Source organism: Homarus americanus, unplaced genomic scaffold, assembly GCF_018991925.1.
Source record: "Homarus americanus isolate GMGI-L3 unplaced genomic scaffold, GMGI_Hamer_2.0 scaffold46974, whole genome shotgun sequence".
Taxonomy (NCBI): Eukaryota; Metazoa; Arthropoda; class Malacostraca; order Decapoda; family Nephropidae; genus Homarus; species Homarus americanus.
This window is the reverse complement of record NW_024728799.1, coordinates 315179-327744: the sequence shown is the minus strand read 5'-3', so window position 1 is coordinate 327744 and position 12566 is coordinate 315179. Positions and strand designations below refer to the sequence as shown.

Sequence of the window (12566 nt, the reverse complement as noted above, 5' to 3'; positions counted from 1 at the left end):
CTAACCTCTCACATATTAGTCCGCTATATAGAGATTTCGCTGGACATGTAAAAAATATCAATATATACAAATTTCTCATTTCTAACACGAATATTTACAAAAAAGTGTTAATAAGTACAAAAGACAGACAGACTAACAGACAGACAGACTGACTGACAGACAGACAGACAGAGACAGACAGACAAGTAAGGTAAGGTCAGGTAAGGTAGACGATCAGAATAGAAGGTACAGTTAATGAGTTGTGTTTCGTTACATAACACAATGGTGAAATATTACAGGTGTGTAGGTGTGTAGGTGTGTTTTCCACTACTCCTCCAGGTGTGTAATTAGTACCTTTGTATATAATCAACTGGTCACCTGAGTTTTTGTTCCCGCTACGAAACTTCTTCCTTAAGTATGTATGTATTCGTACTGTGTGTATGTATGTATGTATAAAATATACATATATATACATACAGGTATTCATAATTTTCCTAGTACCATTGTCTTCATACTACCAGGTACAAGAGGGCTAAAGAAGTGAAAATCCCAACTACAAACACGTGAAACACTCCCATAAGGCCTTTGAGTCTCATTGGACAAAGACTCAAGAGGCTTTAATCTTTCTTACATAAAGTTGAAAAGCTTTAAGAAATCACGTTGAGGAGCCTCTTAGGTGGGGGGAGGGAGGATTTTGGGAGGAAGATGAGGAGAAGGATTTAAGAGATTGAGGGAGGAAGGGGATTTTGAAGGAGGAAGGGGATTTGTGGAGGAAGTGGATTTGAGGAAGGGGAATTGAGGAGGAAGGGATTTTGAAGGAGGAAGGGATTTTGAGGGAGGAGGGGATTTTGAGGAGGAAGGGGATTTGAAGGAGGAAGGGATTTTAAGGGTTTGAAAGGAGGAAGGAGGAACGAGGAGGGGTTTTGTGTGGGAGAAACGGGATAGGATAGGAAGAGGATATGGGGAAGAGGAGGAGAGGAAGGGGAGGAGAGGAAGGGGAGGAAAGACAGGAGGAGGTGAAGGACAGGAGAAGGGAGACGAAAAGTTTCAACTTAACCACAAAAGACATGAATAAAGTGTAATATTATCCCCAAAAAGATGTAAATAAACTCCAACTTTAAATCAGTATCCCATCACCGTGTATAGTGAAGATAACAAACTAATGCACAGGACAGCCGCTGGGACCTTCTTATACACGCGTACGAACCAACTGTATCAACTCAACATCATGACAACCTATATATAGTGGAAACCTCTATTAACGGATTATATAGATGAAAGTCCGTTATATGGAGGTTTCACATTTAACACTCGATATAACGGACATTCTCTTCCATATAGTCCGTTAAATAGAGGTTTCACAGTATCCATCTACCAGTAAGTCTTCAGGTATGTAATAAAAATTAATAAATATAAACTTAGCGGCTTAAAAGAAAATAATAATATTCTGGTTCAATTAATCACAAAAAAATTACAAGAAAACTTTTATAATTACAAAAACACCAAAAAACGAGAATATCAGAAAAAACACGATCACAGCTTCAGGAGTAACACACGTCTAAAACATGTTCATTCATGTTCATGTTATCAGAGGTAGAAGAACGTCACCGAGTCATATCAACCCCCCCCCCCCCATGTATATGAGTGTGGACAAATCCTTAAGTTGCCCCTAGATTTCTTTTTACCTCCCCGCCTAAAAGTTTTCTCCCCACACCCTACAGTAGTATTTCCCCCGCCTCACAAGTTTTCCATCAAGTTTAAACCCTCCCCAAAAAAAAATTAAGAGGAAACTTAAACAATTGACATTTTGTATAAAGAGAGAGACACACACACACACACACACACACACACACACACACACACACACACACACACACACACACACACACACACACACACACACACACACACACACACACACACACACGTTACCTAGCCATATACTAATTACATAGACAACGTTTTAATCCGTGGCTCCTCTCTCTCTTCCTCTTAACTAACAAGGAGAGGAACAACTCCCCACTCCCCATTCTCTTCTCTCCCCCTCATCCATCCCTCTCTCTCACTAACAATCCCCTCTCACCACTTGCAGCACACATATATCCCCTCCGACTCCCCGGCGTGACTCTGCCTGTCCTGGGTCAGAGGTCGGCACACCACCCATCCAGAGCCCAAGATCAATAGAGCTCCCAGATATCGCTCCTCAATGTTTTACAAGATACCCCCGGCAGCCAGGCTTCTCACCCCCTCCCCACTCTCTCCCCCTCCTCTCTTTTTTTCCCTGTCCCCTCAGCCCGTCACCTCCTTCCTTCACCCCACCTCCTCACCCTGTCTCCAGGTTGCAAGGCTCACCACAGCTGCACTATAATATAACAGAGAGAGATGGATGAATACACGAGAGAGAGAGAGAGGAGAAGGAAGGAAGGAAGGAAGGAAGGAAGGAAGGAAGGAAGGAAGGAAGGAAGGAAGGACAGGTCACTGCTTCTGTGATTTCAAAGACTTTTTTTAAAGGATTCCCGTCACGTCCGGCCAACTCCTCCTCCCCGTCTTCCCTCCTCACGTCCCACTCTTCACTCCCCGTCAGTACGTCCTCTCATCATCATCATCCGCGTCCCACTGCCCTACCTCACCACGTCACCAAACAATACTCCAACAGCCCCATCCACATCATCTACACGAACCCAACAACCTCATCCTCACCACACCCTCATCCAAACCACCACACCACTCCACAACCAGTAACCCACACCATTCCATTAATCCCATCCACACCACGCCACCAACCCCATCCACACCTCTCCACATCACACACGCCAACCCCACTAAAGATTTACACTTAACTGAATTTTCACGTCATTCCTCAGGTGTACCGGGGTGCAGCAAGCTTAAAACGTGAGGCAAGGTATACCCATTAAGGCACTTTAAAGATGAATGAGGATCTACCCCCCCCATCCTCCCTCTTTCCACCCCCCACTTTCTCTCCTCCTCTCCCACCTTCCATCCCCCAACCTCTCCCTGGAGCAAAAAAATTAACATTATATTATTTTACCTTTAAGATATTTTGAGAGTAATTTAAAGTGTGTGTGTGTGTGTGTGTGTGTGTGTGTGTGTGTGTGTGTGTGTGTGTGTATACCATATCTCCCTACCACTACCCTCTCTATCACAATAAGACTCTACTGAAGAAGGTTACTCCAGAAGTAACATCTCGTCAGGTATAACTACGGCAGCAGAGGGGGTAGGACAAGGACATATAGCGTACAAGTCCCAAGTCCCGTCAAGGTCTGGTATTAGAGGGACATTTATTTCTCACCACGGGAAGATTTCTGACCTCAAGGTATCTCACACAATAACAATATCATATAAATTAGAGAAAGATCGAGTAAAAACAACCTAAACGATACTAAATGGCGATAGCGACGATACGATAATAAATGACGATCGTGACGAAAGAGGTGGGAGCAAGTAGTAGTGGGGAGGTGGTCGTCTTCGGTAGGTGAAGAGGTCGTTCGTCTACAGCAGGTGTTAGAGGGTCGTCAAGGAGTGGTAAATCTTCATCGGTTAACCTCCCTCCTTTCTGTGTCCTGTTGAGCCCAGTTGCTATATCTGGCAGGTATTATGGGCAGGGAGAAGTTATGAGGTGAGTGGCGCCAGCTGACGTGTTTGTCTTGTTCAGCGATGGTGTCTCCTAGCGGCGGTTGGGAGAATGCTGTACCAAAGTCTCTCTCTCTCTCTCTCAATTCATACTCTTAACATATCCCAATTTCTTTACATACCCTCACGAACCTCCAATTTAATCCAATTAAAATATAATTACTCACTGTCTAAAAAATAATATAATGGCAAGTTTATGAAAAATTAGAAAATATAATTTTTCCTCCCACAATTCACAAGAAGTCCAAATGCTTTTTTTTTTTTTCTTCTGAATTATTTTCTTTCTCAGCAGTCGTCAAAGTTTATACAAAAGCGTCTTGAAAAGGTTATTGTTGACCCTTAAGCATTCAGAGAGGGTGGGGAGGAGGGGGTTGGGGGAGGGGGAGGGGAGGAGGAGTCACACAGGAAGAAACAACAACAGATTTTAGAACAAACACACACAAAGACTCCTCCTCCTTCTTCTTCCTCTCCTCTTCCTGACCTCCTTCTCTTTCTTCTCCTCTTCCTGACCTACTCCTTCTCTTTCTTCTCCTCTTCCTGACCTACTCCTTCTCTTTCTTCTCCTTCATTTCCTCCTCCTCTTCCTGACCTCCTGGCACATAAATAATGATAAAAATACTGACACTGACCTCCAACACATAATACTGAGACTTGAAGTATACTGACATACCACCAGTAGCAAGCGATACATAACACTGACTGGACATATAATACACTGACACACTACACTGATTTGATATAGCGTATACTGACACATCAACGTAAACTGAATTAAAAGTATACTGAAGACACCTAATGAATTATACTAACATATACTGATAATTAACATTTAGTATACTGAGGCACAGATACTGATTCAACTTGAGTTATAACACACACACACACACACACACACACACACACACACACACACACACACACACACACACACACACTACACCCATCTTTGGCCATCCTCTCTTAGGGATTATGGGGAAACTTTCATCGTGGCCCTCGACATCTCCAAAGCATGTGACAGGGTATGGCACAAGTCTTTGCTTTCAAAACTTCCCTTTTATGGTTTCTCTCCCCCACCTCGATTATGCGGTTCAGTTCTGGTGCCCCTATTATAGAATGGATATAAATTCACTAGAGTCGGTGCAGCGAAGAATGACAAAAATGATTCCGGGACTTAGAAACCTTCCATATCAGGATAGGTTAAAAACAACTTGCATTCCTAGAAAGACGAAGGTGCGGGGAGATATAATAGAAGTATTTAAGTGGGTGAAAGGAATCAATAAAGGGGATATAGATAAAGTTCTTATAATATCCGAGCAGGATAGGACTCGAACAACGGATTCAAGTTGGATAAGTTTAGGTTTAGGAGGAGATAGGAAGAAACTGGTTCACAAATAGGGTGGTGGACGAGTGGAACAAGCTTAGCAACTTTGTAGTAAGTGCGGAACTCTGGAAAGTTTCAAAAGGAGGCTAGATAGATTCATGGATGATAGAGAGTGGTAGTAACTCTCGACAGGAGCTGCCATGCACAGGCCAACCGGCCTATTGCAGACTCCTTATTTTCTTATGTTCTTATGTTCTAATCTCTAGCTTCCTTGAGAACCGATCCATGGCAGTTGTTGTCGACGGATCGATCTCTCGCTCTTTCTCTACCAATAATTGGTGTTCCACAGGGTTCTGTTATTTCCTTCTTTTTATGAATAATTTACTCCACACAACAACTAATTCTATCCATTCTTACGCTGATGATTCTACTCTTCACTCCTCTTCACATTTTCCCCTTCCCTCTAATTCTCAAACTAGATCTGTTTCTAGAGCTGATATTACATCTATCAATACGGATCTGTGCAGCATCACCGAATGGGGAGGTAGAAAATTGGTTAAATTCAATATTTACCAATCACACTTTCCAAATTAGATGATCTCGGTAGTGGATAAAATGGCTCACTCCCGGAGGCTCAGTAGTTCAGGAATATATACACACATAAACAACCTTGAATTAGCATATCAAAAGACACTTCACTTTACGGTAATTCTATACATTATGACTTATGCATAAATTGACAACAAAGACTAGCACACACACACACACACACACACACACACACACACACACACACACACACACACACACACACACACACACACACACACAGCCTTTATCCTGAGGAAAAACGTCTTATAACGAGAGAGAGAGACAGAGAGAGAGAGAGAGAGAGAGACAGAGAGAGAGAGAGAGAGAGAGAGAGAGAGAGAGAGAGAGAGAGAGAGAGAGAGACGCGAAATCAAGCATATAAAACAGTACCACCACAGGATCCAACACTTCAACACCTGTAGGTAATATACACGATAAAAAAAATTACAGGTAAGGCCGAAGGAGACGACGGTAGTGACGGCCGTGGTGGTGGTGGTACTGGAGGTTCCTTTAACACAGCTCACCGTTGAAAGTGTACTCTTGACGACACAACAAGAGGAGAGTAAGAATAAGAGGCAATGTTATCAGATGTCAATACACCTCCTCAACACACCCCAACACTACATAACCACCAACACCACACAAACCACTACTACTACTACTACTACTACTACTACTACTACTACTACTACTACTACTACTACTACTACTCCTCCTACTACTGTACTGCGCGACATTTTGACAGTACGTGATCCTTAAAAAATGGATAAATGTAAAAAAATACGACAAAAAGTTACAAATTCCAATGATAAAGTAATGATCAGTTAGATTTAGTAAGTTAAAGAGAGAAATAACATCTGAATCTCTGGTAGGAGCAGTTGAGATGCTAACATTATAACATTTTTAATAAATAGCTTTAACAGGTAAGCCCAGGTAACACCCATGACAGGTAGAGAGATAAGACTGTACTTGTAATATATATGAGGTGAGTCATAACGGTGAGTCGTTAAGGTGAGTCACAAACAAAAGTGTGTCACGGCGCATTCTCCTCCTCCTTGTCTCACACAAACAAAGCTCCTCGATACTGTTGTTATTTTAAAGGTTACGTTAGGTCAGGTCAGTCAGGTTAGGTCAGGTCAGGTTAGGTTAGGTTAGGTTAAGTTAATCACAAGTTACTTATATCTACTGTAGTGCCTCTGTTAAAACTCAGAAGGGGTTCCATTCCATCTCCCCTTCTGTTCCCTTCCTTTCCCCTCCTCTTCCTTTATCTCCTTTCATTCTTCATCCCTCTCCACTTATTTTCCCTCTCCACCCTCTTCACATTCTTTCCTTCACGACAAAACCTCTCTCCTCTCTCTCTCTCTCTCTCTCTCTCTCTCTCTCTCTCTCTCTCTCTCTCTCTCTCTCTCTCTCAAATTTTAATATTCACGGTGCGTGTTTGAGTCAATTGTGTTAGGCAAGAGTGAGGTGAAGGGGGGGAGGGGTGAGGGGAGGTGGAGGTGGGGGAGGGGTGAGGTGGGGTGAGGGGTGGGGAGGTGGGGGTGAGGGGTGAGGTTGACGGGGGAAGGGGTGAGGTGGGGGAAGGGGTGAAGTGGGGGGGGGTGGTGGAAGAGGGGGTGAGGTGAGGTGGGAAGAGGAGTTGGTGAAGGAGGCAGGACGACGACGACGACCACACCACCACCCACCACCACTACCATCACCACAACCACCATCACCACAAACCCCATCACTACCACCACCACTACCATCACCACAACCCATCACTACCACCAACCACTACTACCACCACCACTACCACCACAACCCCATCACTACTTACATAGACCAATCTAAATGGAGATGGAACAGCCCCTACATAATATATAGGCAGATCAAGGGGCCAATACATGTGGCTCTATATAAACAGTGAGAGGTGTGAGGGTAGGAGGGAAGAGGAGGAAGGGAGAGGTAAGGAAGGGGGAAGAGGTAGGGGAAAGGGAAGAGGGAGAGGAGGTAGGGAAGGGTAAGGAAGGAAGGGCTTTCATTGATCTAGAGACGACTGGGGGAAGAGGAAGAGGTAGGTAGAAGGGGGGGAGGAGGGTGATTTGGTGTCAGGCAGAGGATGTGACACAGAGATCTGGCTGCTGTGTGTGTGTGTGTGTGTGTGTGTGTGTGTGTGTGATGTAGTAATAATATTTGGTGAGTGTGGTGATAGATGTGACGGTGGTGCGTTTATGTTAACTCAGGAGGATATACGAGGAGGAGGAGGAAGAAGAGGAGGAGGAAGAAGAAGAGGAGGAGGAGGAGGAGGAAGAAGAAGAGGAGGAGGGGACTATAGGTTGAGTCGGACAGCTCGATGAAGAGGAAGAAGACTGGAGGAAGAGGAAAGGTGACTGGGTGGGAAGTGTTCAGGTGAGAGACGGAGCATCGCAACACCTGTTTTTAATTAACAGGAGTTTAGCATGAATAAACATACACACACCTCCTCCTCTTCCTTCCTTCCTTCCTTCCTTCCTTCCTTCCCTCCCTCCTCTTCCTTCCTTCCCTTCTCCTCTTTAACCTCTACCCTTTCTTCTCTTCCTCCCCTCCTCACCTCTCACCTGTACCAAAGATGACCAGGTAGTAAAGTGCCATTTCTCTCTATCTTAATCTATGTATCACACCAACTTAATCTATTTACGGTTTCCAATGGTGATGGCAGTAGTGTTGTGATGACCTGATGTTGAAATGGTAAATAGTTCCATTGTTTACCATAGTGGTGAGTTACAGTGTTATTGACGGTATTATACACTGGGGAGAAATAGTGTTTTTTTTTTATTAATTCTTTGACTAAAACAATATTTTCATTACTTGTTCTCTCACGTCCATAGAAAACGGGGACACACACACACACACACACACACACACACACACACACACACACACACACACACACACACACACAGTGAATAAAGATTAAAAATAAACTAAAAATAAATAAAAAATAAACAGATGAATTAATGACGTAGGTGAGAGCGAGAAGGGACTTATTGTCTTCTATTTGGCGCCATAAAAAAAAAATTAACAAAAAATAATCATAAAAATAAAAATAATAATATCCCAGCTTGTAACAGGCCGTAAAAGGGACCATTATTATAACCAGTATATGACATAAATCAAACACAGGATTGAAGAAGGAAAAAAAAATATATATATATATCCGACATTTTTTTTTTTTACAATTTACCTAATTAGCCAACAAGACAAAAGTCCATTAATAAAAAAAATATATAAATCCTACAAACGTTTCACTTTTTTTTAGGGGGAGGAGGAGGAGGGGAGGGGGAGGGAGGGGGTGTATCCAATAAGTGCAATCCATACTTATTTTTTTTTTACTTATTTTTGTTTTTATAAGCGATTGATAGGTTAGGCACAAAGTGTTTGACCGAACATGAAACGTGATAAAGTATTTGGACTTTTATTAAATACTTTTGGGAGGGGTTCGGTCGTCCCCCCCTCCCCCCTCCTCCCCCCCAAATAAAAACCTATGTAAGAAACGACAGGAAAGTTGACCTGAATTTTGAGCCCCTTATGTTAACATGATACCCAGATGCTCGATAGATAGATAGATAGATATGGAATCACTATATAACGCTCGATATATCACACACACACACACACACACACACACACACACCTAATCCCCAGATATGAGACCAGTACCTGACACGGACCTAAGGCATCTATTTCACACCTGAGTGACCGAGAGATGAGGTCAGGTACATAAATGTGACCTGGGGGGTGGGGAGACCTGATCGTACTCGAGGGGTTAAGTCATCGTACTCAAAGGGTTAAGTCATCGTACTCAAAGGGTTAAGTCATCGTACTCAAAGGGTTAAGTCATCGTACACAAGGGGTCGAGTCATCGTACTCAAGGAAGATACGATTGCGTCATTCAATTCATTCCGACACACGGACTGGCTGACCTTGTGTGAGTGTCAAGGAGGAGGAGAAAGAGGGGGGAGGAGAGGGGGGAGGGGGAGGAAGAAGAAGAAGAGATCTCATGAGGAAGACCCAACACCATTAACCGAAGACTCCAGAACCTCGCCAACTCTTTACGTTCTTCACTTGTTTTGATTTTGTCTTCTTGTTTATGTCTTCTTGTTTTGTTTATTCCATCATTCCAGTTTATGGTATAGGGAATAAACTTTAAGGGACATCAATCTAAAGGGTATAGTTCCCTTATATGGGGGTATCGCAGATAACGGATTTCTCTATAACGAAATGTACTCCCAAAATAGTCCCTTATAAGGAAGTATTGCAGATATAGGACCTCTGTATAACGAACTGTACTCTCCCCCCATAATTCCTTTATATGGAGGTATCACATCAAACTGACCTCAGTACAACGGACTGTACTCCCAAAATAGCCCCTTATATGGAGGTGTCGCACTTAACGGACTACACTCCCCCCATAATAGTCCGTTATACGGAGGTTCACATATAACGAACCTCTGTATAACGGACTACACTCCTGTATAGTCCGTTAACTAGAAGTCTCACTGTATCACTGTATTCTGGAAAGTTCTCGATTATGTACTTGGAGAAGATGACTGCTAGCAGGATAATTATGTGCTTGTATTAATAGATATGTACTAGTAGCGTGAGAGAAACTAGAAGGAGTGAGAGCTCCTGGTACTAGTGGAGTAGGACTAGTACTAGTAGGAAAGAGGGAAAAGAGTATTATTTGGAGTACTACTAGCAATGAGATGGCTAGTCCTAGTTAAGGCTAAAAAGCACTGGAGTGATATAGTAATGAGTGGAAGAGAACAAAAATAATAATGGCGAGTACTAGTAAGAGATGGCTAGTACTAGTGAGATACGAATTGTACTAGTAAGAGACAGCTAGTGCTAGTAAGAAATGGCTAGTACTAGTATAAGCCGGCTATTTCTAGTATGATATTAGTAGTATTAGTTTAAGGTTAGCTATTTATTAAGAGATAAATAGGGACTGGTTGTGGGAAATATCTAGTGCTCGTGGGAAACAACAAGTCTCCGTGGGGAAAAAATTAGTGCCCGTGGGGAAATATCTAGTGCTCGTGGGGAAATAATTAGTGCTCGTGGGAAACAACTAGTGCTCGTTGGAAAATAACTAGTGCTCGTTGGGAAATAACTAGTCACGTGGGAAATAACTAGTGCTCGTTGGGAAATAACTAGTCACGTGGGAAATAACTAGTGATCGTGGGAAATAACTAGTGATCGTGGGAAATAACTAGTGCCCGTGGGAAACTAGTGCTCGTGAAGACTAACTAGTGCTCGTGGGGAAATAATTAGTGCTCGTGGGAAATAATTAGTGCTCGTGGGGAAATAACTAGTGCTCGTTGGGAAATATCTAATACCGGTGGGAAATAACTAATCTAGTGGGAAATAACTAATGTTCGTAGGAAAATAACTAGTGCTCGTAGGAAAAATAACTTGTGCTCGTAGGGAAATAACACAACCAGAACCAAGTATCAGAGTTTGGAGACTTCAGAGTCCAAGAAATAATAATAATAAAAATTGAACCACAAAAAAAAAATAATAATTAATGTGTTTTTATTCAGCACATTTATCATGATATATTTTCCAATGTATTTATTATTTTTTTTTTTCGGATGATATACCAGTCAATTATTGCTACTTACTTCTAATACCGACAGTAAGGCCGCTAATCTGACCTGAAAGAAAATAAAAATTAGCTTTTATATCACAACGCGTGTGTCACAACCATTTACAACCATAGGCCAAAGAGATTGTTACAACCAAACCAATCTTCTTCTTTTTTTCGGGGAAGACGTAATTGGTTGTTTTAAACGTTGTTGTGTGGATGTGTATATTATCCATTGGAAGAGACACCTGTACGTACATCACAGTACTGTACTGATGGAGGTCTGTGTGTGTGTGTGTGTGTGTTTTACTTGGTTCAGTTCCTTGGGTACAGTTCCTGGGTGGGTGACGGAGGCATTTCACTGTGGAGTTTTCTGTCAAGTTCATTCAATTTCCAAAAAAAAAAAAAAAAGGAATGCGAAGAAGTGAACAACGATATTCCTGGTGAACAAGTGGATGAGGTAAACCTTCTTGGTATACTTGAACACGAGTATACAGATAACTTGAAATAATACAGGAGTGATCTGCCGTCCTGGTCATCACACCTGTGCATCACTGCCAAACACCTGGTTACTCACACACCTGTAGATGACTGGCATACACCTTGGCCATTCCAGTGTGGGTATATAAACAAGACAGTCATAACACAGCTCTGGCTCAAGAAGTTTCTCCCTCCATCCTGCTGATGTTGGTGAAAAGCGATGACCACTTCTCCTGTTGATGCTCAGGAAAGAAGTATAACCATTGTGGATGATCATAAGAAGACATACTGGACCTCCCGCTGGCGCTCTTGAAAAAAAAACACAACAGCAACACATACCTTATGCTGAGGCTTCCTGCTGGTGGTGCTGCTCCAGAAACCAAAAAATAAAAATAAAAACCTTTTGCTGAGACTAGGGAAAATAAGTATCTTTCCGTCGATGCGTTTTTACAAGAAGCTCCTGTTGATGCTAAGGAAATAACACCTCTTGCAGATACTCAGGAAAACACTCACCTTGTGTTGATGTACAGTCCTTCACTAGTGCGTTTACAGGGGCTCATCATATAAACATTCCACAAATCATTATCTTTGATATATTTCTTTTATTATTGTTTTAATTTGATTCCATATTGTGTTTACTATTGCTAGTTTCCGTCTGTCTAATGTAAATAAACACAGGGTTGCCACACTGCACAAAACCTGACGAGCCCCTGTAAACGCACTAGTGAAGGGGACTGTACTGTACGTAACAAGACAACTACTTACTGTATTAATCTTCAATGTCCACTTTGCTTAGTTTATTATCTCTCTCTCTCTCTCTCTCTCTCTCTCTCTCTCTCTCTCTCTCTCTCTCTCTCTCTCTCTCTCTAGTTTCCCCGTGACTCCTGTACTATATACATTTATGAACAGCTCCAAATTAGTTACGAATTTCGATATAAC

The 12566-nt window shown here is 42.4% G+C and overlaps 1 protein-coding gene across 1 annotated transcript in view; it reads right to left on the bottom strand.

The window, feature by feature from the left end:
- Nucleotides 1-12566, bottom strand: part of LOC121866227 (1-phosphatidylinositol 4,5-bisphosphate phosphodiesterase classes I and II-like) — a 111868-nt gene that overhangs the window by 75363 nt on the left and 23939 nt on the right. Inside the window, 1 exon segment of the mRNA XM_042365840.1 lies at nt 11185-11217. Within this exon segment, the coding sequence (XP_042221774.1) occupies nt 11185-11217 (33 nt within the window).